The 26,935-nt window shown below is 45.5% G+C and overlaps 1 protein-coding gene across 1 annotated transcript; it reads left to right on the forward strand.

The window, feature by feature from the left end:
- Window positions 1–26,935, forward strand: POLR1C (RNA polymerase I and III subunit C). Its single transcript, XM_063444176.1, has 9 exons — window positions 1–92; window positions 2,987–3,058; window positions 4,019–4,126; window positions 22,666–22,798; window positions 22,893–23,012; window positions 23,287–23,442; window positions 23,733–23,882; window positions 25,964–26,080; window positions 26,619–26,935. The coding sequence occupies exons 1-9, from the start codon at window positions 30–32 to the stop codon at window positions 26,735–26,737; spliced, it is 1,038 nt and encodes a 345-aa protein (XP_063300246.1). The 5' UTR covers window positions 1–29; the 3' UTR covers window positions 26,738–26,935.

Consider the following 26,935-nt stretch of genomic DNA (forward strand, 5'->3'; position numbering starts at 1 on the left):
AAGTAGCGGCTGTCGGAGGAACACGTGCCATGGCGGAGAGAGTGAGAGAACTGCGAGACCGAGTCATCCTGGGCGAGTACGGCCTGCGCAATGTAAGTGGTTATGGTGTCATGGCGGCCGGGAGGTGGTTATGGTGTCATGGCGGCCGGTAGGTGGTTATGGTGTCATGGCGGCCGGTAGGTGGTTATGGTGTCATGGCGGCCGGGCGGTGGTTATGGTGTCATGGCGGCCGGGCGGTGGTTATGGTGTCATGGTGGCCGGGCGGTGGTTATGGTGTCATGGCGGCCGGGAGTTGGTTATGGTGTCGTGGCGGCCCGGTAGCTGGTTATAGTGTCGTCGTGGCGACACGGTAGCTGGTTATAGTGTCGTCGTGGCGGCACGGTAGCTGGTTATAGTGTCGTCGTGGCGGCACGGTAGCTGGTTATAGTGTCGTCGTGGCGGCCCGGTAGCTGGTTATAGTGTTGTCGTGGCGGCACGGTAGCTGGTTATAGTGTAGTCGTGGCTGCACGGTAGCGGGTTATAGTGTCGTCGTGGCGGCACGGTAGCGGGTTATAGTGTCGTCGTGGCGGCACGGTAGCTGGTTATAGTGTCGTCGTGGCGGCCCGGTAGCGGGTTATAGTGTTGTCGTGGCGGCACGGTAGCTGGTTATAGTGTCGTCGTGGCGGCACGGTAGCGGGTTATAGTGTCGTCGTGGCGGCACGGTAGCTGGTTATAGTGTCGTCGTGGCGGCCCGGTAGCTGGTTATAGTGTTGTCGTGGCGGCCCGGTAGCTGGTTATAGTGTCGTCGTGGCGGCCCGGTAGCTGGTTATAGTGTCGTCGTGGCGGCACGGTAGCTGGTTATAGTGTCGTCGTGGCGGCACGGTAGCTGGTTATAGTGTCGTCGTGGCGGCACGGTAGCTGGTTATAGTGTCGTCGTGGCGGCACGGTAGCTGGTTATAGTGTCGTCGTGGCGGCACGGTAGCTGGTTATAGTGTCGTCGTGGCGGCACGGTAGCTGGTTATAGTGTCGTCGTGGCGGCACGGTAGCTGGTTATAGTGTCGTCGTGGCGGCACGGTAGCTGGTTATAGTGTCGTCGTGGCGGCACGGTAGCTGGTTATAGTGTTGTCGTGGCGGCACGGTAGCTGGTTACAGTGTCGTCGTGGCGGCACGGTAGCTGGTTATAGTGTCGTCGTGGCGGCACGGTAGCTGGTTATAGTGTCGTCGTGGCGGCACGGTAGCTGGTTATAGTGTCGTCGTGGCGGCACGGTAGCTGGTTATAGTGTCGTCGTGGCGGCACGGTAGCTGGTTATAGTGTCGTCGTGGCGGCACGGTAGCTGGTTATAGTGTCGTCGTGGCGGCCCGGTAGCTGGTTACAGTGTCGTTGTGGCGGCACGGTAGCTGGTTATAGTGTCGTCGTGGCGGCACGGTAGCTGGTTATAGTGTCGTCGTGGCGGCACGGTAGCTGGTTATAGTGTCGTCGTGGCGGCACGGTAGCTGGTTATAGTGTCGTCGTGGCGGCACGGTAGCTGGTTATAGTGTCGTCGTGGCGGCACGGTAGCTGGTTATAGTGTCGTCGTGGCGGCACGGTAGCTGGTTATAGTGTCGTCGTGGCGGCACGGTAGCTGGTTATAGTGTCGTCGTGGCGGCACGGTAGCGGGTTATAGTGTCTGTGGCGGCTTGGTAGCGGGTTATAGTGTCGTCGTGGCGGCCCGGTAGCTGGTTATAGTGTCGTCGTGGTGGCCCGGTAGCTGGTTATAGTGTCGTCGTGGCGGCCCGGTAGCTGGTTATAGTGTCGTCGTGGCGGCCCGGTAGCTGGTTATAGTGTCGTCGTGGCGGCCCGGTAGCTGGTTATAGTGTCGTCGTGGCGGCCCGGTAGCTGGTTATAGTGTCGTCGTGGCGGCCGGTAGCTGGTTATAGTGTCGTCGTGGCGGCCCGGTAGCGGGTTATAGTGTTGTCGTGGCGGCCCGGTAGCGGGTTATAGTGTTGTCGTGGCGGCCCGGTAGCTAGTTATAGTGTATGTGGCGCCCCGGTAGCTGGTTATAGTGTATGTGGCGCCCCGGTAGCTGGTTATAGTGTATGTGGCGGCCCGGTAGCTGGTTATAGTGTATGTGGCGGCCTGGTAGCTGGTTATAGTGTCGTCGTGGCGGCCCGGTAGCGGGTTATAGTGTTGTCGTGGCGGCCCGGTAGCTGGTTATAGTGTTGTCGTGACGGCCCGGTAGCTGGTTATAGTGTATGTGGCGCCCCGGTAGCTGGTTATAGTGTATGTGGCGGCCTGGTAGCTGGTTATAGTGTCGTCGTGGCGGCCTGGTAGCTGGTTATAGTGTCGTCGTGGCGGCCCGGTAGCGGGTTATAGTGTTGTCGTGGCGGCCCGGTAGCTGGTTATAGTGTTGTCGTGGCGGCCCGGTAGCTGGTTATAGTGTTGTCGTGACGGCCCGGTAGCTGGTTATAGTGTTGTCGTGACGGCCCGGTAGCTGGTTATAGTGTTGTTGTGGCGGCACGGTAGCCGGTTATCATGGCGGCACGGTAGCTGGTTATAGTGTTGTCGTGGCAGCCCGGTAGTGGGTTATAGTGTATGTTGCGGCCCGGTAGCGGGTTATAGTGTATGTGGTGGCCCGGTAGCTGGTTATAGTGTTGTCGTGGCGGCCCGGTAGCTGGTTATAGTGTTGTCGTGGCGGCCCGGTAGCTGGTTATAGTGTTGTCGTGGCGGCCCGGTAGCTGGTTATAGTGTTGTTGTGGCGGCCCGGTAGCTGGTTATCATGGCGGCACGGTAGCGGGTTATAGTGTTGTCGTGGCGGCCCGGTAGCGGGTTATAGTGTTGTCGTGGCGGCCCGGTAGCGGGTTATAGTGTTGTCGTGGCGGCCCGGTAGCGGGTTATAGTGTTGTCGTGGCGGCCCGGTAGCGGGTTATAGTGTTGTCGTGGCGGCACGGTAGCGGGTTATAGTGTCGTCGTGGCGGCACGGTAGTGAATGAGAGGTTGAAACGACCTAATGAAATATCTCCTTGTTAGGTCCACACCACAGATTTCCCAGGGAACTATCCCGGCTACGATGACACTTGGGATCAGAAGAAATTTGAACAGGTGAGTGTAGTGCTTTCATATTGTGTGGTCTCCCCTGTTGGCCAGAATGACCGCAGTCTGTCGGCACCGCTCTCGGAAGCTGTTAGACTAAGCTGTGCCCAGGAGAGCTAATGGAAAAAGCGGGCAGCGGCACCCGTCATTGTTTAAAAACAAGGCGTCCCCACCATAATCACAATGTTATAGAACGGGATGACTTCTAACATGATCACTCGCAGCCAAAGAGTTAAATGACCACTCTAGTGCCAGGAAAACATACTCGTTTTCCTGGCACTAGAGTGCCCTGAGGGTGCCCCCACCCTCAGGGACCCCCTCCCGCCCGGCTCTGGAAAGGGGAAAGGGGTAAAAACTTACCTTTTTCCAGCGGTGGGCGGAGAGCTCTCCTCCTCCGATCCTCCTCTTCTCCTCCCCGTCGGCTGAATGCGCACGCGCGACAAGAGCTGCGCGCGCATTCAGCCGGTCACATAGGAAAGCATTCATAATGCTTTCCTATGGACGCTTGCGTGCTCTCACTGTGATTTTTTCACAGTGAGAATCACGCAAGCGCCTCTAGCGGCTGTCAATGAGACAGCCACTAGAGGAAATAGGGGAAGGCTTAACCCATTCACAAACATAACAGTTTCTCTGAAACTGCTATGTTTATGAAAAAATGGGTTAACCCTAGAAGGACCTGGCACCCAGACCACGTCATTAAGCTGAAGTGGTCTGGGTGCCTAGAGTGGTCCTTTAAGCCCTTCACTGCCAGTCTTTGCTCAGGCAGAGAGCTTCTGGCTCTTTGAAGGCTGTAGTGGAGGCAGACTCCAGGTAAGAACTCAAACTCTTCTAAACTGGTTTAACTACTTAGACCGGGGAACTAAAACCACTACAGTGTGCTGCAGTGGTTATGGTGCGTGTAGTGTTCCTTTAATTTTAGCAGGCAGACATTTAGTTTCATGTCTATTACACTTCTCTATCTCTTTGCAGAATTTCCGAGTAGATATTATTAAAATGGAGGACGATGTCCTGGAGTTCGATATGATTGGAATTGACGCGGCTCTGGCTAATGCATTCCGCCGGATTCTTCTAGCAGAGGTACTTGTAAGGTAGAGGATGGCAAAGGAAGTGGTGGGGTGTCTGGACTATGCAAGATATGAGGTGATAAGTGTATCGTCCCACTGTGTACTTTAATCCTACGATTTATGGCTTATAATGCGCCGCGTAGGTCTGCTGAAGCTGGCTCCATCGCGGACTGCCTGACAGCCCAGGCAGTCCCCCTTCGGCAGTTTAGGCCCCCGCGGGCCATGTTATTGCTCTGAAAGAGCAATTGCATTACATATTATAGTGTGATAAAAGAAAGGGAGGAAAAAAAACACCACCCAAATTTGTCCATGTGACCGGAGGTGGTAGGTCACTCCGCCAATACGCTTTCTTTAACCCCTTAACGACCGAGGACGGTTCAGGACCGTCATCGGCATTTTTGCATTGCCGACCGATGACGGTCCTGAACCGTCCTAACGGTGCAATGTACTTACCCGATCGCCGACTTTCCCCCGGTGCCGATCAGCGGTGCTCCCGGTGTGGGGAGACAATGGTGTGCACACTTCCTTTCAGTCCCGCCGGAAACTGGAACCTGAAATTTAAGTTCCAGTACCGCGGTGCGCGCTGAACACCGGCCCACGCTTCAAGACAGGTAAGTAAATATGGGATATCGGCATATAACACGCACCCATCATTTTCCCCCTATTTTCAGGGAGAAAAAGTGCGTGTTATACGCCGATAAATACGGTGTGTGTGTGTGTGTGTGTGTGTGTGTGTGTGTATGTATGTATGTATGTATGTATGTGTGTGTGTGTGTATATATATATATATATATATATATATATATATATATATATATATATATATATATATATATATATATGTATATGTATGTCATACGAAGTGTATTTTTATATTAATATGTACATATATTAATATAAAGACACTTATAATTAAATTACACACGTGTATATATAATAACTATATATATTGTGTATATATATATTATTATAAAATACAAATAATTAAATTAAAAATAATAAAAATTAAAAAAATTGCATATCTATGAAATTTTATTCTAACTGTATTTTGATATTAAAATATATATTTATATCAAAATACACTTAGAATGAAATTGTGTATATATAAATAAATAAAAATAATACGAAATATACATATGTCCATATACAAAATTACATAAATAATTATATAAATATACACATAGACTTCAAATATATAAATATGCATATATATTTAAATTCTACGTGCATATTTATGTAATATTTTTACATAATTAAGTAATTTTATTAATTGCAATTTGAGGGACCTGCCTGCCAACCCAGGCCGAAATTCCAGAGAATTTAATTTGCTAGCACTGTATTTTACCCGGTAACTTTCTATGACACCCTAAAACCTGTACATGGGGGGTACCGTTTTACTCGGGAGACTTCACTGAACACAAATATTAGTGTTTCAAAACAGTAAAACATATCACAGCGATGATATTGTCAGTGAAAGTGACTTTGTTTCACATTTTTCACACACAAACAGCACTTTTACTGATGATATAATTGTTGTGATATGTTTTTCTGTTTTGAAACACTAATATTTGTGTTCAGCAAAGTCTCCCCAGTAGAACAGTACCCCCCATGTACAGATTTTATAGCGTTTTTGAAAGTTACAGGGTCAAATATTTTTACATTGAAAACGGGCAGGTTGGTTACGTTGCCTTTGAGAGCGTATGGTAGCCCAGGAATGAGAATTACCCCCATGATGGCATACCATTTGCAAACGAAGACAACAAGAGCTATTGCAAATGGGGTATGTCCAGTCTTTTTTAGTATCCACTTAGTCACAAACACTGGCCAAAATTAGCGTTCAATTTAGTTTTTTAGTTTTTTCACACAGAAAACAAATATGAACGCTAACTTTGGCCATTGTTTGCGACTAGGTGGCTACTAAAAAAGACTGGACATACCCCATATTGAATACCCTGGTTTGTCTACTTTAAAAAAATATGTACATGTGGGGTGTTATTCAGATACTTTTGGCAGAAAATAGTGTTACAATGTCACTATTGATACATTTGAAAGAATATATATGTTTTGAAATCGCAATATCCTACTTGTACCTATAACCCTATAACTTGCAAAAAAGCATGTAAACACTGGGTATTTTAAAACTCAGGACAATTTTTAATCTATTTAGCAGTTTGTTTTATTCGCTTTTGTAGATGAGTAAAAGATTTTTCAAGTAAAAGTCAAAAAAACATGTATTTTTAAAATTTTTCATCATATTTGTTTGTTTTTTAAATTAAATTACCTGAGATTATATAAATAATGGTATGTAAAGAAAGCCTTTTTTGTCCTGAAAAAAACAATATATAATTTGTATAGGAACAGTAAATGAGAGAGCGGAAAATTACAGCTAAACACAAACACCACAAAAGTGTAAAAAGAGGCCTGGTCGCAAATGTACAACATCGCAAAAACTGTCCGGTCCTTAAGGGGTTAAAGCAGCACTATAGTGCCAGGAGAACACTCATTTTCCTGGCACTATAGGGTTATTAGGTCCCCCCCTCTCTCGTGGCCCCCCTCCTGCTGGGCTGAAGGGGTAAAAACCCCTTCAGCCACTTGCCTTAATCCAGCGTCAGGCTCCCTCGGTGCTGGTGACCTCTCCTTCCCTGCCCATCAGCTCCCGAGTGGAGCCGAATGCGCATTCAAACCACCCAAAGGAAAGCATTACTCAATGCTTTGCTATTAGGATCTTGTAACTGACCATTTTCCTCACCAGAGGTTAAAAACCGTTTAGGCGATATTTCCCTTTCCAGATGCCCAGGCAGCAACTGTAAGCACCAATCTCCCGAACTACAAACTCTACAAATCCTGGAAACAGCCGAACAGGAAAACCATACGAAAGGGTTACACTCCTGGCAGTCAGCATACAATCCAATTCCCCCAATAACGAGACGACACTTCGTTTTGAGGGTTAAGCAGAATCTGACTGTCCTGGCACATACAGTCTTTTATTCCCAATCCACAAACCTAGTACAGCCCACAGGGTATTACAGAACAACCAATAAATCCGTACAATACACACACACTCCCACACAAATTCCTCCCCTCTGCCTGTGGTATGATTACTGAACACAATGGGTAATCTCATTATCACAGGCAGAGGAATACAGTTTTTACACATTATTCATAACTTTGAAAGTATGCATCACATTCACATAACTTACATTTTCCGAATCGGCATACTCCAAATACAAACATAGATGTCAAAATCATCCAAATCGATCTATCTTTTGAAAAAAATGGACCAAAGTCCTTTGTGACCAAATGAAGCATGGCTTTTCTGCACAAAACCAGTTCCACTGAGTCTTCTATCCTGGAGATAATTGAGAAGTAATCCAATTATCTCCAAGGACAGAGGCAAAACTCCATTAAGCACATGGCAGTAAAAAGACAGTAAAATACACAAGGTTACATAAAATACAGACATTCTACCTATCCCCAGATAGCTTAGATCTGAGCGCACATTATTACCGGATGGCGCTCAGATCACATACATACAGTTCAATCGCCATGGAGCCAAAGTCTTTCATACAGTCTTTCAGTATACGGCTGGGCTCCATGGCATAGCTATCTGGGGTAGCATGGCTTTAACAGTCCGCAGAAAGGCACAAACCAGCCTTTCTGCAGGGAAAAAGAACAGGGGCCATAGTCTAAAGGCAAGAGGCGGGCAAGCAGCCCCCTCCAAGGACACGTGGCGAGGTCTGTTTTGCCACAGATCTGAACTCTCGCTGCATAAGTTCAATGCGCTTTTCACACAAAGAATAGGGGAAGAGGCCTCTAATGGCTGTCAGGGAGAAAGCCACTAGAGGCTGGATTAACCCTGCAGCGTAAACATAGCAGTTTCTCCATAAATTACCATTTATAGTAAGAGTCTGTGAACTCACCCCTCTCCAAATTACCCTGCTAATATTTGTTTGAGATATTTGAGTCCCAATCCCAGATTAACTGCGTGTTTATACTCGCCCTACCTGTTTATAGTTCCGTACCTCTGGGATTTAAATCACCCCCACCCCTATAATACATCTGGTCACATTTATATGTACTTATGCATAAGTATGTACTTGCACACATACCCCTATAGATAGATACATCTATCCAATCTAAACCAGGATGCTGAATTGTATGCTAATTTTAGCAATTCTTTTAAATCCGATCCATTGAATTCATTCTAAACCATAATTAATTTTTTTATTTTTTTTTTATCCTTACCAATCATGGGCACCAAGTTCGCTCCAAGCTATGCCAACAATTTTATGTATTACTGGGAGAAAACAACATCTATTTGGAACAATAACCCATACGGGGCGGACTTGGTTATCTGAAGGTGCTATATTGATGACGGGAACATAAGAAAATTTTAATATTTATATTAATGATAACTTTTTTTTTTTTTTTTTTTTTTTTTTTTGTTACTCCGGAAATTCATAAAAACAAGATCAATTTTTTTTTTTTTAGATTTGATCATTTACTGAAAATGTAAATATTAAAACCATGACCTACTTCAATCCAACCGATACTAACAGCTTTGTTGATGTCACTAAAACTTTGTAAAATAATACAGTGTGAGCAAGATATTACTTTGCTGCAGAAGGATTTAGATAGACTGGAGGACTGGGCACTCAAATGGCAGATGAAATTTAATGTTGACAAATGCAAAGTTATGCACTTCGGCGTAAAGAATACACAAGCAACGTATACCCTTAATGGAAGCGAATTGTAGATTATGCTAACGTAGTGTACCTATAATCTTAATTTTAATAATGACAGGAGGCGAGTATTTTGCATAACTTTCTTTACTTTATGCCTCCAGCAGCACAAGTCAATCAGAAAACTTTAAACCAATCAGTAACAGGCATCACATCCATATATAAAGCCCTGACAGTCACATGATTTCCTCTTTCTTTGATGCGAAAACAGTCCATTATAGCGTCAGGGAATTCGAATAACAGTCTTGAGTAACGTGTAGAACATAATTTGGAACATGACTTGAAAAACCTTCCAGCTTTATCTTGATTTTTATCTTTATGATGGTTACTCTGAAAAGAACAGAAATACGTGAAAGGTGATGGAACCCAACTGATGTCCACATAAAAACCAGTACTATATGCATCTATATTTATATTACGTTAACAAATTGCAACATTAAACAACCATAGTATACTTAAATAATCGCCACGGCTGTAACACCCGTCAACCAAATAAGCATCCCATAAATATACTGAAATATCCAAAATCTTATAATTAGACTGAGAATGATAACCAGAAAATTAGAATTTCCCAGAGTATAGGGAGGGAAACAGGGAGGGAAAATACTCGCCTCCTGTCATTATTAAAATTATGATTATAGGTACACTACGTTAGCATAATCTACAATTTTATCACATGACAGGAGGCTTCGTATTTTGCATTTTTAAAGCTGTGGTATGATCGAAAGGATGCGTGTGTGGTTGACGAAAATAAATATACGGAAGATGTCTCGCCGTGTCCCATTCGCCGCCTGTAAAATATATAGAGGCCCCTCGTGAAGGCCTGAGAAGCAGCCGTGCCTCGTACCGAATGAGTACCTAAAGCACGTCTCCTCCCCCGTTAACGATAACAACCCGTGAACCCATCTAGACGGAGTGTTCATGGGAACTGGCTTGTATGGTTGTTATAACCCCGCCGATGTCTTAATGTGTCAATCTAAGTGTTGTCGGGATCTCCATCTAACCAAACACCGCTATAACTGTACAAAGACTGGGAAAAACCGCCGGGAACAGGGTAAAACACGGACGCGGAAAGGGTTTAGTTCTACGAGACACCGTAGAGGTCCGTCCTTCTGGTGATACCGAAAAATCGTATACGTCGAACTCCAGAATATCTGATAACCGACAAAAAAAAAAAAAAAAAATCTAACGTGATATGACTGACGGAGGGATAGGATCGTGTTATCTGACTAGTTCCGAAAAAAAACCCAATCAAAGTCTCACAACCGTGATACTTTAACTCATGGTTCGGGACCGTACGTTACCCCGCGGAAAAACGGCCTATCAAAGGTTCTTGATCGACCGGAGTGTCATGAATCGTACTATGCGCTGTAGAAATAACGGAACGTATCCCGTTAATGGAGCGGTCGGATCGTTCCGATCGGCTCGTCGTGAAAAATTATGAGCAAGATTCAACATCGAGGTAAATAGGGGTAATAAAAAATCGTAGTCCCTTTCCATACCCCAGTGACTTCCAAGTGTGGATAAATTATTTCGGGGAATACCTGTTGTCCATGAGTCCCATGACTCTAGTTGGTTGCGATAGTCCCTTGACATACCAGTCTCCCTTGGAAGACACCAATCCACCAACTCTAGCCGCTCCTGCGTTAACCATCGATGATGTTCTCCCTTTGATCTGCCCGAAGGCAAGTTAAAACTGAAGAAGCAGAGGATGATCCCAATTAAAACAATCATTCCAGAAGTCACGCTTAGCTCCTTTACCTCAGTAACGAGTATTATCGAAGTCCTTGCCATTCTGATCCCAATTTCGTAGGTGTGCCCGGATCTCAGGCAGTGAGCTTTCAGCCGATGTCTGGCCCGTCAGTGGAGTGGTCCTGGGAAGTTGTCAAGGTACTATGGAGCCTTTCCGTCATATCCGTCGAATTTCCTTACGAAAGTCGCTATCGTTGATGTGGGGAAGGTGCAATCCGTCCAATGTGGAATCTATTCCGAAGTAGAGGTACATAGTTACTCAGGACTGGAATCAAACCGACTCCGCTCTGTTCACTATGAATCCCAACAATTCCAGGAACTGTGACAATAAATCTCGTTTGTCTACGCAGTTAGGAATTGGGCTTGCAAAGGGTCAGTAAGTTACAGCGGATACCCTTTGCTCTTCAATGTGTCCTGACCAGCTTCCAAAACTTCTTGAGGTACTATGTGTGCCAATAGGTAAGCGTCCTTTCAAATCTAACCTTGTAAAAACCTTTTCGAGGAGTAGGTCTCCTAATAGATGTATACCTTCCTTCTTGAGATGTCGGTACGTCCCAAAACCATTGGGTTGGTCTATGTTGATGACGGTGAGAGTCTCCTGTCTTCTTCTTTACTACTTTACGTGGACCTCGGTCTGATCGGGGCATAGATATCACTGTAGTGACACCGAGCTTCCTGTTGAGGACTATCTTGTTCGTTCCTAGATGACGTGGGCATTCCATCCTGAGCTTGTTTCGTACTTCTTTTCCCCGAAGCCGGAGGTTTGCAAGGTGTGCCCGGTGCTTCGGCAAACCCCTTTCGGATGATCCTGGGTGTCTGGTGGTACGCGAGTTTTCCAGTGGGTTCTGTCACTTTTCCTCTTCCGATGGAGACTCTCCATTCTCTTATGATCTCCAGAGAAAGGAGAGAATGGAGTCCTCGTCCCCTGATGAAGGGTCTGAGATGTTCAATGAGCAGGACGTTCTGAGAGACGGTTCCGCTAAGTCGAGTGTTCTCTTTCCCCTTTGGGGAAGTCGCGTTGGGTCCTTACCATGGTGCTTAGGTGGTAAGGTGCCCGACTTGTTAGCCAGCCTCTTGGAGAGGGCTTCTTCCCCCGGAGCTGCCCTGGCAGCTTAATCCTCACCTGGAAATTGGTCGGTGAATTGAGGGAAATCCGACCTGTTGGTTCACACCCTTTCGGTCTGTGGAGTCAGTATCGTACAACAGTACGCTTATTGCCACTCAGTGTGTCTCTGTGTATATCCGGGGTCACCCAGCATTTCGATGAATCGGTACCACTTCCGTAGGATCTGGGTAGTGGTCTGAGAATGGGGACACCCTCCGTAGGACCGGGATGTACCCTGGTATGGGAGACGTGAAAGTCTCCCTATGTATAATCTAATGGTTCATCCTTATATGTCCTAGAGTTGTAGAGTTTGGCGGTATAGTGAGTTCTCCTTCTCGGTTAAGGGAAGGGTGTACGGGTCCTCCAATTGACACATAGAGGCGTCGGAACACATGCCTGTAGTGAGTCCTGGTCTGTGCATGCAATGCCAGAGCATACTCTGAAGGTAGAAAAAACCCTAGACAAGGGCGCGGGGATCACCCCTTCGTACCTATGCCACTAGCACCGGGGTAAGACTATCCTGGGGTCACCCAGCTTAGGGGGTCACCCCTGTATGTATGTCCCTTGTGGCCTGTTGGGACCCTCTTCCGGTCTGTGGGGTACCGAGACAGGTGTCAGGTACGGTAATACACTTATTGCCACTAGTGGGTCTCCACATACAGCTGGGGTTCACCCAGAACTGTTTCCATCAGTACCACTTAGAGATTTGCTGGAGTGGTCTGAGGAGGGGGTCGCCCTCAATAAGACCGGGCTGAACGGTCAGAAATGTCGGGACGTAAGCCCGTATGGGGATGTACGGTAGTCTCCAAATTACCCAAGGGGTCACCCTTATTGGGTATAGTACTGTGGAGTTTTGGCAGCACCGTGAGCTCTCCTTCATGGTGCTGTCGACATACATGTATCCATTGTGTTCCGGTCTGGCATACAGTGACAGATCGTACTCCGTGGTTATCAGCCCGTCCTAGGGCGTGGGGATTAGACCCCAATATCTATATGTCCTTAGCCATTCCGGGTCTTGGCTGGGTTCTCTGACTTCCTGAGGTATGTCTTGCCAGACCTCCTCCTCTGAAAGCGAGTCCTCTGCCCTCCATTTGTCTATGATTTCTAAGGACGGTGGAGATAATGGATCCTCATCCCCTGACGAGGGTCTTGTGGAGTGTCTGACACAATGGTAGTATGATTTTTTCCCGTCTGTGGGGAGACAGAGTATACGTCAGTGCGTATGTATCTACACAGTGGCTTCCACGTACAACTGGGGGGCACCCAGGTACCATGTAATCAGTACCACTAGGAGTTTGACTAGTGGTCTGAAGAGGGGTCACCCTCTTATCGACCGGGGTGAACGGTCTTTAATGTCGGGACGGAGCCCGGTAATGGTCGGGACGGAGCCCGGTAATGGTCGGGACGTAAGCCCGGTAATGGTCGGGACGTAAGCCCGGTAATGGGAGGTATCGAAGACCTCAGTACGCTTTCACCCTTGTGTATAATTTTGTGGAAATTTTGCCATTGTGGATTGTGCGTACTTCGTTATAAGCCCTTGATTGGGCGTGGTGGTCACCCTTAGTAAGACAAAATTGTCACTCCGGATAATGCCAGATTTTTGTTGTTGTTGTTTGTTTGTTTGTAATGATTTCTGGGTAGTACTACAGTGCTTTGTAACAATCATCATTGCCTCCTGTGAGTGTTCATCCAATTGGGCAGTGCAGCCTGAACCTGATGGGAGTTGTTCCTGGTTTGGTGTAATACAATCCCAATGGTAAGATATCTGCAGTGGTCCTTTAGCACAGAGTTGCAGGGGTTAACTGTAGTGAGAAGTGTGCTTAGCCTGATGGGAGTTGTTCCTGGTTTGGTGCAATACCATCCTAATGGTAAGTAATCTGCAGTGGCCCTTTAGCACAGAGTTGTAAGGGTTAACTACAGTGAGAAGTGTGCTTAGCCTGATGGGAGCTGCTCCTGGTTTGGTGTAATACCATCCTACTGGTAAGTAATCTGCAGTGGCCCTTTAACACTGAGTTGCAGGGATTAGGGGTGTGTGTAGTTAACACATTATATTATGTGGTAAAAACTTTTTATTTCCGACTGTATCAAGAATATAAACACTTTACCTTAAAACTAGGTTAGGTGTCCTGTGGGAAGGACCAATTATTCATGTAATACTTTAATGGCACATAAAACCTAAATATAAACATTTATAGAAGCAGGAACTCTGTGCCAGTTCGTGGGAATCACGAACTGGCGAAACTAATATGGCCGCCGAGGATCTCGCGGTATCGCGAGATCCAAGATGGCCGCCGTTCGCACGCAAATTCGCTGCGCGATTGCGGTCCGACGGTCTCGGTTGGCACCCCCTCGCGCCCCCCTACCCACCCCTCGGTACCCTGGAACTCTTAGAGAAGCCTGGTGGTCCCGCGCGATCGCGGTAAAATGCCGCGAATCGCGAGGGACAAACAGGCAAGCAGACAGACAGCAACAGATCCCAGCAGGGGAAAAAACAGTGGGAAACAAACCATCTTGCAGTCCAGGGAGAAGGATGGATCTAGCAGGGGAAATAGAGGAGGCAGATGAAAAGGGAGGCCCCAGACAGGGGGAAAGTAAAAAGGTACAATGCCAAAACAATTTAAAGGGACCATAAGATAAATTTGCATTATATATAGAAAACAGTTGAGAGCTTAATACTCTGACCTGTGCCTTGGCTGGAAGCAGCAAAGAAAGAGGAAATCATGTGACTGTCAGGGCTTTATATATGGATGTGATGCCTGTTACTGATTGGTTTAAAGTTTATTGATTGACTTGTGCTGCTGGAGGCATAAAGTAAAGAAAGTTATGCAAAATACGAAGCCTCCTGTCATGTGATAAAATTAGGGATAACAACACACGAAAAGGCTTGGGAATTGTTCTAGACAACAAACTATGCAACAATGTGCAATGTCAATCAGCAGTGGCCAAGGCCAGTAGGGTATTGTCATGCATGAAAAAGGGCATTCATTCTCCGGATAAGAATATAATTTTGCCTCTTTATAAATCACTGGTGAGACCACATATTGAATATGCTGCGCAATTTTGGGCACCTGTTCTAAAGAAGGATATTATGGCACTAGAAAAAGTGCAGAGGCGGGCTACAAAATTAATAAAAGGAATGGAACATATCAGCTGTGAAGAAAGGTTAACAAATTTAAACCTCTTTAGTTTAGAAAAAAGTCACCTGAGAGGGATTATGATAACATTATACAAATATATCCGGGGCCAATACAAACCATTGCGTGGAAATCTATTCAGAAACCGGACTTTACATAGGACACGAGGCCATGCGTTTAGACTAGAAGAAAGAAGATTTTGTCTAAGGCAAAGGAAAGGTTTTTTACTGTAAGAACAATCAGGATGTGGAATTCTCTGCCTGAAGAAGTGCTTTTATCAGAGTCCATACAGATGTTCAAACAGCTACTAGATGCATACTTGCAAAGACAGAATATTCAAGGATATAATCTTTCAATGTAGGGTAACAACTGCTTGATCCAAGGATAAATCTCACTGCCATTCTGGGTCAAGAAGGAATTTTTTTCCGAACTTGTTGCAAAATTGTGCTTCAAACTGTTTTTTTTTTTTTTTGTTTGTTTGTTTTGCCTTCTTTTGGATCAACCGCAAAAACCATATGTGAGGAAGGCTGAACTTGATGGACGCAAGTCTCTTTTCAGCTATGTAACTAGTGTATACATAGCCACTGCCACTTTCACACAGTTTGTACATGTTTTTTGTGTTTATATATATTTTTTTTTTACATTTTTATTTAAGAAAAGTGCAATACAAAATCGTTCAGGCAATGCATCAGATAGTAGTATTAATTACCACATTGAAGCCTTAGACTTATGAGTGCGGATTTATTATTCTGAAAATATACGCTTCGTCTCTAGACCAAGTCTATGGCTAACAAGGTACTGAGGGGTAGCATTCAGCATTAATTGTTCCCGTCTGACCCGTGTCATCTCAACTTTGCTCGACACTCTGAGTAGCGCAGGTTCCCCTAGTAGAATGGAGTGATGTATCCAAGGATGCCAGCTGTTTACGTATTGCTCGTGAGAGCTCCTCCATTTGTCTGTCATCTGCTCTTTACTTCCATTCCTGTATAGTACAGATCTGAGGGGAACGCCAATGTAAGTGGATTAATGACCTAACTATGTAAATGATCCCGAACGTCCAACATGTATTGGGAATTGATGGGTTCCATTTGCGTAATTTGTTAGGTGTGTGATACCATCTCATTAGTAGCTTAAGGCCAACTTCCAGATATTTGAAGCTAGTTATTAGAGTGTTAGTGATTTGGAAGATTGTCTGTCTGTCTGTCTGTCTGTCTGTCTGTCTGTCTGTCTGTCTGCCATTGATGTATAGTGAGGCTCACACCTAGGTCTATCTCCCACAGTTTCATGTAAGATGGAAGTGTGTTCCCCAATGGATTCTGAAGTACCGTATTTATCGGCGTATAACACGCACCTCATTTTAAGAAGCAAATTTCCCCCCCTCCCATAGTGTTCCCACACCCTCATCCCAAGGTGTCCCCCCCCTTTCCATAGTATTCTCCCCCCCCTCCCATAGTATTTTCCACCCCCTCCCATAGTGTCTCTCCCCCCCCCTATAAAATATAAAAATATATAAAAATGGGAATAGTGTCCCCCCCCCCTCCCCATGTCCCATAGTGCACTTTCCCTCCCCTTGTCCCATAATTACTTACCTGTCTTGAAGCGTGGGCCGGCTTCACAGTGCGCACCGCAGTACAGGAACTTTAAATTTCAGGTTCCGGTTTCCGGCGGGACTGAAAGGAAGTGTGCGCACTTCCTTTCAGTCCCGCCGGAAACTGGAACCTGAAATCGAAGTTCCAGTACCGCGGTGAGCGCTGAACACCAGCCCACGTTTAAGACAGGTAAGTAAACCTTCACATTCGCTCCATAAGACGCACAGACATTTCCCCTCACTTTTGAGGGGGGAAAAAAGTGTCTTATGGAGCGAAAAATATGTATATCGGCGTATAACACGCACACATCATTTGCCCCCTATTTTCAGGGAGAAAAAGTGCGTGTTATACGCCAATAAATACGGTATTTTTGATTCAGAGAGTAACTGTTCACGGCCTACCTGTGTGGTGAAGGCCAGTTCAAAGGCTGTGAGTGTTTTTACAGTACCTTCTAATAAGGGGGTATGTTTTTCAAATCTGCCAGTGAACGTGGGATTTCTACCCTGAAAGTATGTCTCGTATTTGTTTGTTAGGGAAACAGGAGGACAGCCAGGTCGTTAAGTCCTTTGGAATGGATGGGTTATGTGTCAATACAAGTACCGTAATTGGGAGTTGGTTTTGTGGTTTTTCCAGATTGATAGTGAGAGTGGCTTGTTTGGTAGGGTGGTGTAATCGGTCAACTGTGACTGGGCTTGACACCTACCATAGCATGGTCTCGAGGAGAAACTAGCCTCCAACTGCCTCCAGGGTTTATGGAAATCCCTTATTCTCATTAGGATGTTGGCAACATGGTATTTTCTTACTTCTAGGAAACCTAGTCTGCCTATGTTATGTGGTCTTGTCATGTCTATTTGTTTAAGGCGCGGCTTCTTACCCATCCACACACAGTCCAAACAAGCTGAGTTTTATTTAGCGAACTACGTACCCTACTCATAATTTTGTATTTATTTTTTTTGGTAACAACTATGTAGGATGTTCATTTTTAATACATTAAGCCTACCTGTCCAGGAAATGTGAGGTTTGTTCCATTTTTGCAGATCAGTTTTTAAGGCTTGTAAGAGAGGGAGAAAATTGTCTGGAAATGGCTTGGATATCAAGGGGGTAAGTTTTTAATACTGTAGCTTTATTTTCTCGAAAGGAAAAGCAATCTCGAATAGTAGTGGCAACCCGATCACAGGCCAGTCTTTAAGTAATTAGAGTTGTCATCGTTAAGGGAGAATATACCAAGACACACCTGAGGTTTCTTCTAAAAGGCAGTTTGTTTTTATTTGAAACAAGTAAGCGGAGACCACGTTTAGGCTCCTCTCTGAGCCTTTTATCAAGTCTAACTAAACCCATATAAATACCATCCTACATAACCATTAAGAGTCAAGTGCTAATCAAAGTGAAAACATATGTGACAGTGAATTGCAGAATACTCGCAGGTATTGTGGAAATAATCCGTGTACAGAATAATAAGAGGAAATTCTGTGCAAAAAATCTGTAATACAAACACATCATTCATCTATCAAAAAAGGCCGGTGTAATAAAACGAATGGAAGGAAAGTGCAAGTATTAGAGTGCTTAAAGTGCACCACTGACTGTACAGCCAGAAATTCTAATTATTTAAAGTGTCGGTACAGTCCAGTGGGGACTCCCATTCATGCAGTGTCAGTCGGTACAGTCCAGTGGGGAGTCCCATTCATGCAGTGTCAGTCGGTACAGTCCAGTGGGGACTCCCATTCATGCAGTGTCAGTCGGTACAGTCCAGTGGGGAGTCCCATTCATGCAGTGTCAGTCGGTACAGTCCAGTGGGGAGTCCCATTCATGCAGTGTCAGTCGGTACAGTCCAGTGGGGAGTCCCATTCATGCAGTGTCACTCTATTAGATCCCATGGCTATATATGAAATCTGTAAAAATAATAATAATTTTAGTAAAAATTGATTTGCAAAAAAGAAGGGCTTATCAAAAACATACAAGGTTGGCTCATAAGGGGATTGGATCGAGGAAACACTGTTTTACTTATGTGTGTGTGTGTGTGTGTATATAAAATGCACGCGCGTCAGCCATTAAAAAAGGGTTTGCCTGGATGTTTCTTTTTCTTCCATTTGATGTCTTCAGGGATTGGAGCACCCTACAGGAAGTATTCACCCTATTTTAGTGTGTGCATTACTCTCTCGGTAACGGACAATAGTGACAGAGTACTACAGGGTTTCATTTCATGGATGAGTTCCAGTAGCAATTGTAGTGGGTTGGTGAGTGAGTGTGACGAAATGCCTTTCGTCACTGAGTTTATTGGTGACAAGCTGCCCTTTACCCACGGCTGTTGGAGGAGCCTAATTGCCAGCCTCTTACCTGTTGACTATGGTCCCTGGGAGATTTGGCCCTTAAGGTGCAACATTTGGGCATATTGTATTTTATTGTGCGACTGCTGGCCCTTTAAGCACAGTGAATGGTATTTTATTGTACTGCTGCTGGCCCTTTAAGAACTGTCTGGGGACATATTGAGACTTTGGGTAACAATACCCTTTAAGACTATGGCCCCTGAAAAGTATTAACTTTTATTGGGTGTGTATGGCCCTTTAAGAACCGTCTGGGGACATCTTGTAACTTTGGTGAACAATGTCCCTTTAAGACTATGTCCCCAGACCTGTAAAATAACTTGTTCCTGGCTTTCTCCCACTTGGTTCAGTAAATAGGGCTTACTGAACTAAGTACCACACAGGCGGACCACCCAGAAGTGGAAGTGTGCAGGCAATTTACCTCCCAGGCTGTGAGGTTACTGCAGGTTAATTGCCGACCGCTGGGTGGCCGCAGTTCGTGCAAACGAACACGTGGCGGCGGCCATCTTTGTTCATTCGAACGTGGTCAGCGGTGTATGCTAAAGATTCTGTGGAACTGAAATCGGCTACACATTTTACCGAACACCGCTGACCCTTACCTTCTCCTACACTTCGTTTTTCAGCTCCAGAGACTAAGTCCCGTTCGAAATGGCATGAAATTGACCGGCCGCACAGCCCAAATCTATGGAACTGTTTTGGGCAGGAAAATGTGCTTGCGGTCGGTCATAAAGGGACCTCCAGCTAACTTTTGATCCACTGGAGGGATTTGGCTGATTATTTTAAGTGTTTATGTTTGAAGTGTGCTGAGTTCAAATATGTAATTTTTTATGAAGATTGGATGTACGGTTTTAAAGTTATAGCACATGTATAAAAAATTTAGTTTTCCTGGCTGTAATAATTATGTTAACTGGTTATCTGAGGGGAGGGAACCTGGGGGTTGTAACCATTATGCTATTGGCTATTTTACCCCGCCCCTGTGGGCGGTCTTATATGTGTAAGATGGAAATAAAAGCAGACTGGGTGTGCTAGCACCTCAGATCATCTTGTACCTTCATGAAGTTTCGGCTCATGTTTGGGGGATTGGAGAACTACACTCTGGGGATTGCTATAATCACTATACTCCCCAGGGTATAATCGCTGAGCTCTGCTAAGATCTTGTTCCTGTTCCTGCTCTCTGGAATTCGGAGAGGTCCACCTACTGGAAGCTGGACCCTGGTCTTGGGTCCAGAGTGGGTGAAGATGGCGAGACCCCAACCAAGCTGCGGCGGTTCGTGAGGTCTGCAGTGGTTACGGTGTCAGGCAGAGTGCTTGGAGACCTCGGAAAGCACTAGGAGCATCCGTCAGCGGAGGGTACCCGGTCGGGGTGCCAGCGGTTCCGTTACAGTGAGAAAAGTAAATGGTTAGCGTAAGCTGTGATTTTGTAGTCCTTATTACCCACAGTAAATCCAGTTACTGCTGAATTGTTTCTAATGGTGTTCAGTAGTTGTTCCAGTGTAAGTGCAAATAAGAGTAGAGTGAGCAACCCTGGTGGGTTTTATTTCTAATTTGTACTGAATCAGAGAGTAGACTTACATTTGATTTGGGCTTGTGGATGTGCGTAGATTGCTGCTAACAGACCTCTCCAATTCGTACCGAACCCCTGCCCTCGTAGGACTGCTCCCAGGAAGGACCAGTCCACACAATCAATCTCTCTCTCTCTCTCCCCCTTCCTGTGATGTCGGTTTGCTCTTTGCCTGAGTGAGTGGAGGAGGCATCCTAGTCAATGTCTAAATGCGGGGTCTGCGCCATCTTGGGACTTTGTGAGGGCGCGTCTGCTTCATTGGGCAGTTCGCTTGATGTGGGTCTGTGCCGGGAGTCTTTGACACTCGCTTTATGGGCATATTTTGGCGTTTGCCCTGTGGTTTACATGTGTTTATTGCCTCGTGAAGCAGGAGCTCCCTTTTTAGGCATCTTGGGATCCGGTCAGTCACGCCTCCTAAGTTTGTATAACTTTCTTCTGTACCTGGATTTTAACCCCATTTTCCCTTTATATTCCAAATTGGCAAATTAGGAGGTGTATTTTGAATAGGTGATCATACTGCAGATGTCCTTTTGGGGGACACTTCAAATTGTTATTGAAGTGCATAAGTCACAGTATGGCTTTGTACAAGGGATCGACAGATCATCGGTCTGGACGATATTCGGTATTTTTAGCAATATCGGTATTGGCCTGTAGTGATGCCGATATTGCTGATTAATACATACAAGGACCACCGGGCCCACAATGAACCCGGCGGGCCTGCAGCAAGCTCTTCAGCACCCCTGTGTAAATCTTGCGAGTCCCGCAGCCAACAGGGGAGCTGAAGGGAGCTGCTGGGAAGGTGAGTTAGAGCTTGCTGAGGGCCCCCACTGCACAGTCCATGCCAGGGGACCACCAGGGAAGGCCATATCCTCTCATCCCTGACCAAGTAAGAAGCAGGGACTAAAAAAAAAAAACCTTTTAATTTTTTTTTTACATTTAAAATAAAAATGCCCCCCCATTTTACACACATTCCATACCTACACAAACACTCTGTATTAATTATACACACACTCCATCCACTAATCAAATATTCTCACTGCATCCACTACACACACATATTCTTGAAAACAAATTCTGACTGGCATGTATATTTTGTGCATTTACCTTGATAAAAAATTTGCAAACAAATAAACATGTTCAGTTAACAGTAGATTTGTGTAGAAATATATATATATATATATATAATTTTTTTTATTTTTTTTTAATTATTTTTTTTTTATTATTTTTTTTTAATGGTAAATATACAGAATATCGGTAAGCTATCTGCCTGAAAGTTCAGAGTATCGGTATCTGCTCTAAAAAAAAAAAAAAAAATCAATATCGGTCAATCCCTACTTTGTACCTGGGTCTGGGGAAAAATGGGAGTACTGCATACTGTAGATGTGGATACCAGCTGCCATTTCAGGCGATTGAGATTTTTATTTTGTTTGGCGTAAATGTTCGGAACCCCTGCCTTGCTGGTTTCTCCTCCACCCTCGCGCTGTCCTGCCTTGCTGGTTTCTCCTCCACCCTCGCGCTGTCCTGCCTTGCTGGTTTCTCCTCCACCCTCGCGCTGTCCTGCCTTGCTGGTTTCTCCTCCACCACCCTTGCGCTGTCCTGCCTTGCTGGTTTCCCCTCCACCACCCTCGCGTTGCCCTGCCTTGCTGGTTTCCCCTCCACCACCCTCGCGTTGCCCTGCCTTGCTGGTTTCCCCTCCACCACCCTCGCGTTGCCCTGCCTTGCTGGTTTCCCCTCCACCACCCTCGCGTTGCCCTGCCTTGCTGGTTTCCCCTCCACCACCCGCGCGTTGCCCTGCCTTGCTGGTTTCCCCTCCACCACCCTCGCGTTGCCCTGCCTTGCTGGTTTCCCCTCCACCACCCTCGCGTTGCCCTGCCTTGCTGGTTTCCCCTCCACCACCCGCGCGTTGCCCTGCCTTGCTGGTTTCCCCTCCACCACCCTCGCGTTGCCCTGCCTTGCTGGTTTCCCCTCCACCACCCTCGCGTTGCCCTGCCTTGCTGGTTTCCCCTCCACCACCCGCGCGTTGCCCTGCCTTGCTGGTTTCCCCTCCACCACCCTCGCGTTGCCCTGCCTTGCTGGTTTCCCCTCCACCACCCTCGCGTTGCCCTGCCTTGCTGATTTCCCCTCCACCACCCTCGCGTTGCCCTGCCTTGCTGGTTTCCCCTCCACCACCCTCGCGTTGCCCTGCCTTGCTGGTTTCCCCTCCACCACCCTCGCGTTGCCCTGCCTTGCTGGTTTCCCCTCCACCACCCTCGCACTGTCCTGCCTTGCTTGAATGTAGAATGCTGCTTTGTCTCTAGCATGTAATATAGTCTATGTGCACCTCCCTCACATGTCTCCCCAATACACAGATTCCAACCATGGCTGTTGAGAAAGTGTTTGTCTATAACAACACCTCCATAATACAAGACGAGATCTTAGCCCATCGCCTGGGCCTCATCCCCATCCGTACAGACCCTCGCCTCTTCGAGTATCGCAGTGCAGGTAAGTGGTGAAGATATGACTTCCAATATTAATGTCCATTGATCCCTGAGGACTGATCCGCCCCTCCTAATGTTTTTGTTTTTCCACTTGTCAGAGGACGCTGAAGGCACAGAAATAGACACCCTACAGTTTGAGCTCAAAGTGAAGTGTACAAGGAACCCACAAGCCTCCAAGGATTCCTCTGATCCCAATGAACTGTATTTAAATCACAAAGGTGAGACTGCAATGGAAGGGGCTGTCACCTGCAGACTATAAAAAGCATGAAATCCACTGGTTGTTTTTTTTTTTTTTCATGAACACTTTAGTGGAGTTTTCAATGAAAGTGCAGGAATCTCCACGAGCCATTCCATAGGCGTTCTGGGCGTGGCATTATAATGCTCACATAGCTCTCTGTTATGGAGGTGGAATTTTGCACTGTATATCAGTTTTGATGCATGAACTACATTATTTGAGAAGAGACTAATTGTGGGTGTATTTACTTGTTCCAGTGTACACCAGCCACATGAAATGGGTCCCACAGGGTAACCAGGCAGACCTGTTTCCTGAGGCGGACACACCACGGCCTGTACATGATGACATTCTCATTGCCCAGCTGAGGCCTGGACAAGAAATACATGTTCTGATGCACTGCGTTAAGGGAGTGGGTGAGTACGACCAAAGAAATAGACCATTTAATGCAAACTTCCACGACCAGGGAGTCACCAGATCAAAATCAAATTCTGAGTAAATTTAGATTTGACACTCTAATTATGGCAATAGGGTTACAGTAGTGAAGGCGTGGGGCCACAGGGAGGATACAGGTGTGGGGACGGGGTTACAGGCGTGGGGATAACCGGGGTGGGGCGGGGGGGGGGGGAGAGGATACCGGCATGGGGACAGACGGAATGGTTTATGTGTGTTGTATGTTTGGGTAATGTCCCCTTCTTCTGCACAGGTAAAGATCATGCCAAGTTTTCCCCTGTGGCTACAGCAAGCTACCGCTTACTTCCAGAGATTACCCTTTTAGCGCCCGTAGAAGGGGAGCTAGCAGACGTGTTGCAACGCTGCTTCTCTCCGGGGGTGATCGCGGTGGATTTTGTAAATGGTGAGTATCTGGGGTGGATGGTTATATTCTCCCTTATTGTTGTATATCAATGTGTCTCTTTTATATCCTATCTATAGCTTGCTCACCCACCCATTTTTCAACTTTTTATTCAAATTTAAGTTCTTGTTGCGTGAATAACCTGAACTGTTGCAATCGGTAAACTGCCAGATGTAATAGAAACACAAACAAAAAATTATGTAAATTTCAGCGTTTGAAACAAAGACCCTTTTTTGTGTAATGACTGACCGTACACTAGGTCTTGCAACCTGATGTATTTATTACTTCCAAACCCTCTGTATACAGGCAGTGACTGCAAGAAGTAGGAAATTACAATAACAGGCAGAAAAAGGCAACTAAAACCTAATCAACCATGTGGGTGTTATCGGAGAGCAACCTCCAAATGAAACACATTTGTGGGAGCTCCTGCAACACTGATGTAAAGGACCTTTCTGAACAGTATTTGATTTCCGTTGTATAAAGAATGACGAGTGTTTTGGGCTGTTAGATCTTCAGGAGTGGCTGATCAGAATAAAATAGATTAAATCACATTTTGTTCTATTCAATATCAAAGTACATTTTAACCGCGTAAACATTAATCAAGAAATAGGTATTGTAGAGTGTATATCTCTCTCCTGATGTAGAGCACTATAGGGTCTGGAACACAAACGGTGTTTAAAAACACCATCTGGCCCCCTAAATATAGTAAAATCTTACCTTTATTCCAGGCTACTGCTGCTGGCTCTGTCCCTGATCTTCCGGCTTGGCTGACTTCATCAGAAGTGCTCTGAGCCAATCACAATGCTTTCCTATGGGGCTGTCAAGGAGGCAGATCAGGGGCAGAGTCAGCATAAGTCAAACACAGCCCTGGCCAATCAGCATCTCCTCATAGAAATACATTGAATCAATGCTTCTCTTTGAGGAAAGTTCAGTGTCTGCATGCAGATGGTGGAGACACTGACTGTCAGTCACACTGTGCAGCACTGCCCCCAGGAAGCACCTCTAGCAGCCATCTGAGGCGTGGCCAATGGAGGTATCACTAGGCTGTAATGTAAACACTGCATTTTCTCTGAAAACAAAGCGTTTACTGCAAAAAGACGAAAGGGAATGATTCTACTCACCAGAACAAATGCAATAAGCTGTATCCTATACAATAAGCCGTAGTGGTCCTTTAATAGCGCTATTGATCTCTGTTGCAGTATTCATGCATTTCACTACTTTTTTCTTCCGGATCCCTCATTTGTGCACAAGTCCCTGAATCACACGGTAATGTTCTTGAATTGAAGCCAGCCACCTAGATCTGGCAAATCCAGTTACTGAAGTGGTGGTTGGTGACTGTCTGCATGCATACCTCAGTGACCCAACACTTCTGATATTAGGAGCAGTAGCTCCTTCCTTAGTTTTTACATATTAAAGAGACACTCTAGTCACCTGAAGAACTTTAGCTTAATGAAGCAGTTTTGGTGTATAGAACATGCCCCTGCAGCCTCACTGCTCAATCCTCTGCCATTTAGGAGTTAAATCCCTTTGTTTATGAACCCTAGTCACACCTCCCTGCATGTGACTTGCACAGCCTTCCATAAACACTTCCTGTAAAGAGAGCCCTATTTAGGCTTTCTTTATTGCAAGTTCTGTTTAATTAAGATTTTCTTATCCCCTGCTATGTTAATAGCTTGCTAGACCTTGCAAGAGCCTCCTGTATGTGATTAAAGTTCAATTTAGAGATTGAGATACAATTTATTTAAGGTAAATTACATCTGTTTGAAAGTGAAACCATTTTTTTTTTTTTCATGCAGGCTCTGTCAATCATAGCCAGGGGAGGTGTGGCTAGGGCTGCATAAACAGAAACAAAGTGATTTAACTCCTAAAGGATAGTGAAATTGCAGGGGAATTATCTATACACTAAAACTGCTTTATTTAGCTAAAGTAATTTAGGTGACTACAGTGTTCCTTTAATAATATCATATATATTTTTTTTTTTTCCCCACCTTGGTCATTCTCTTTTGTACAGTAATTTGATTGCTGTATATAAAGGCAGCTCACCTTGTTTCCAGATTTGTCTGTAATTTCCACTTCTTTCATAGGTAAAAAGGTGGCCCACGTGGCAAGTTCACGATTGGATACCTGCAGCCGTGAGATCTTCAGACATGAAGAGTTAAAAGACCTGGTACAAATGAAACGTGTACGAGATCATTACATCTGTGAGTTTGGCTGGGGTCTCAATGTCCAAGAAGAAGATGACATTGTTGAGGTTGAGATTAGGAATCAAGGGTTTTCCATACAGTGTGGCTAGGTGGTCAGCAATGCTATATAAATGAGTGTTTCAGCAGACCCCTTTTTTCCCCGAGTGCGATAGTCTGATATACCTGCACCCACAGTAGAATAATATAAATAAATGTTTTCAGTGGAGATTTCCCGGAGTTACTCCAACAACCCTTGTTGGTGCAGTTCTAGGGGGCAGATATTTTTATTTTCTTACGTTAGTGTTTTCCTGCAGGATAGAGCAGTGGATTGTCTGAAAAGATGTAATATTTAATAAAAGGTTACTCCAACCAATACACAGAGTAATCCTTGGGATCCTAGTCATTTTAATACGCTTTAGCTGGATCAGCCGTTTTTAGGGGGGCTGGGAGGAGTTTCCAGTAGGGAAATTGAATATGGTGCATATTTAACCGGTACATTTTTTTGTGTGTTTTTATAAATTAAAACAAACGTGGACTTTTTATTTCTTTTTTTCAGTCTCCATAGAATCCACAGGAATCTTGCCTCCAGATACGTTGCTCACTGAAGCCATTAAAGTTCTGATGGGGAAGTGTCGGCGGTTTCTTGACGAGCTAGATGCTCCTCAGATGGACTGAGAGGACAGGATGGATCCATGTCCTAGAACAGCCCCAGCAGAGAGAGAGGGTTTAGACATCTCATTGGACATTACCCGCATGAGAAGATTGGATGGAACATGCTCTGCAGGGACTCTTTAACCTTGCTAGACATGAATGTGGAAGAAAGAACTGAATTTGCTTTGGATAGTTATGCAAATCATGGTGTAGAAAATAAAG

Source organism: Pelobates fuscus, chromosome 2 (assembly GCF_036172605.1).
Source record: "Pelobates fuscus isolate aPelFus1 chromosome 2, aPelFus1.pri, whole genome shotgun sequence".
NCBI classification, from domain to species: domain Eukaryota; kingdom Metazoa; phylum Chordata; class Amphibia; order Anura; family Pelobatidae; genus Pelobates; species Pelobates fuscus.

Excerpts from the sequence above, each read along its gene's own strand:
- POLR1C (XM_063444176.1), top strand. The coding sequence starts at position 30 with ATGGCGGAGAGAGTGAGAGAACTGCGAGACCGAGTCATCCTGGGCGAG. Across the intron at positions 3,059-4,018 it reads ATCAGAAGAAATTTGAACAG|AATTTCCGAGTAGATATTAT; the intron begins GTGAGTGTAGTG and ends ATCTCTTTGCAG. Across the intron at positions 23,013-23,286 it reads ACTGTATTTAAATCACAAAG|TGTACACCAGCCACATGAAA; the intron begins GTGAGACTGCAA and ends TACTTGTTCCAG.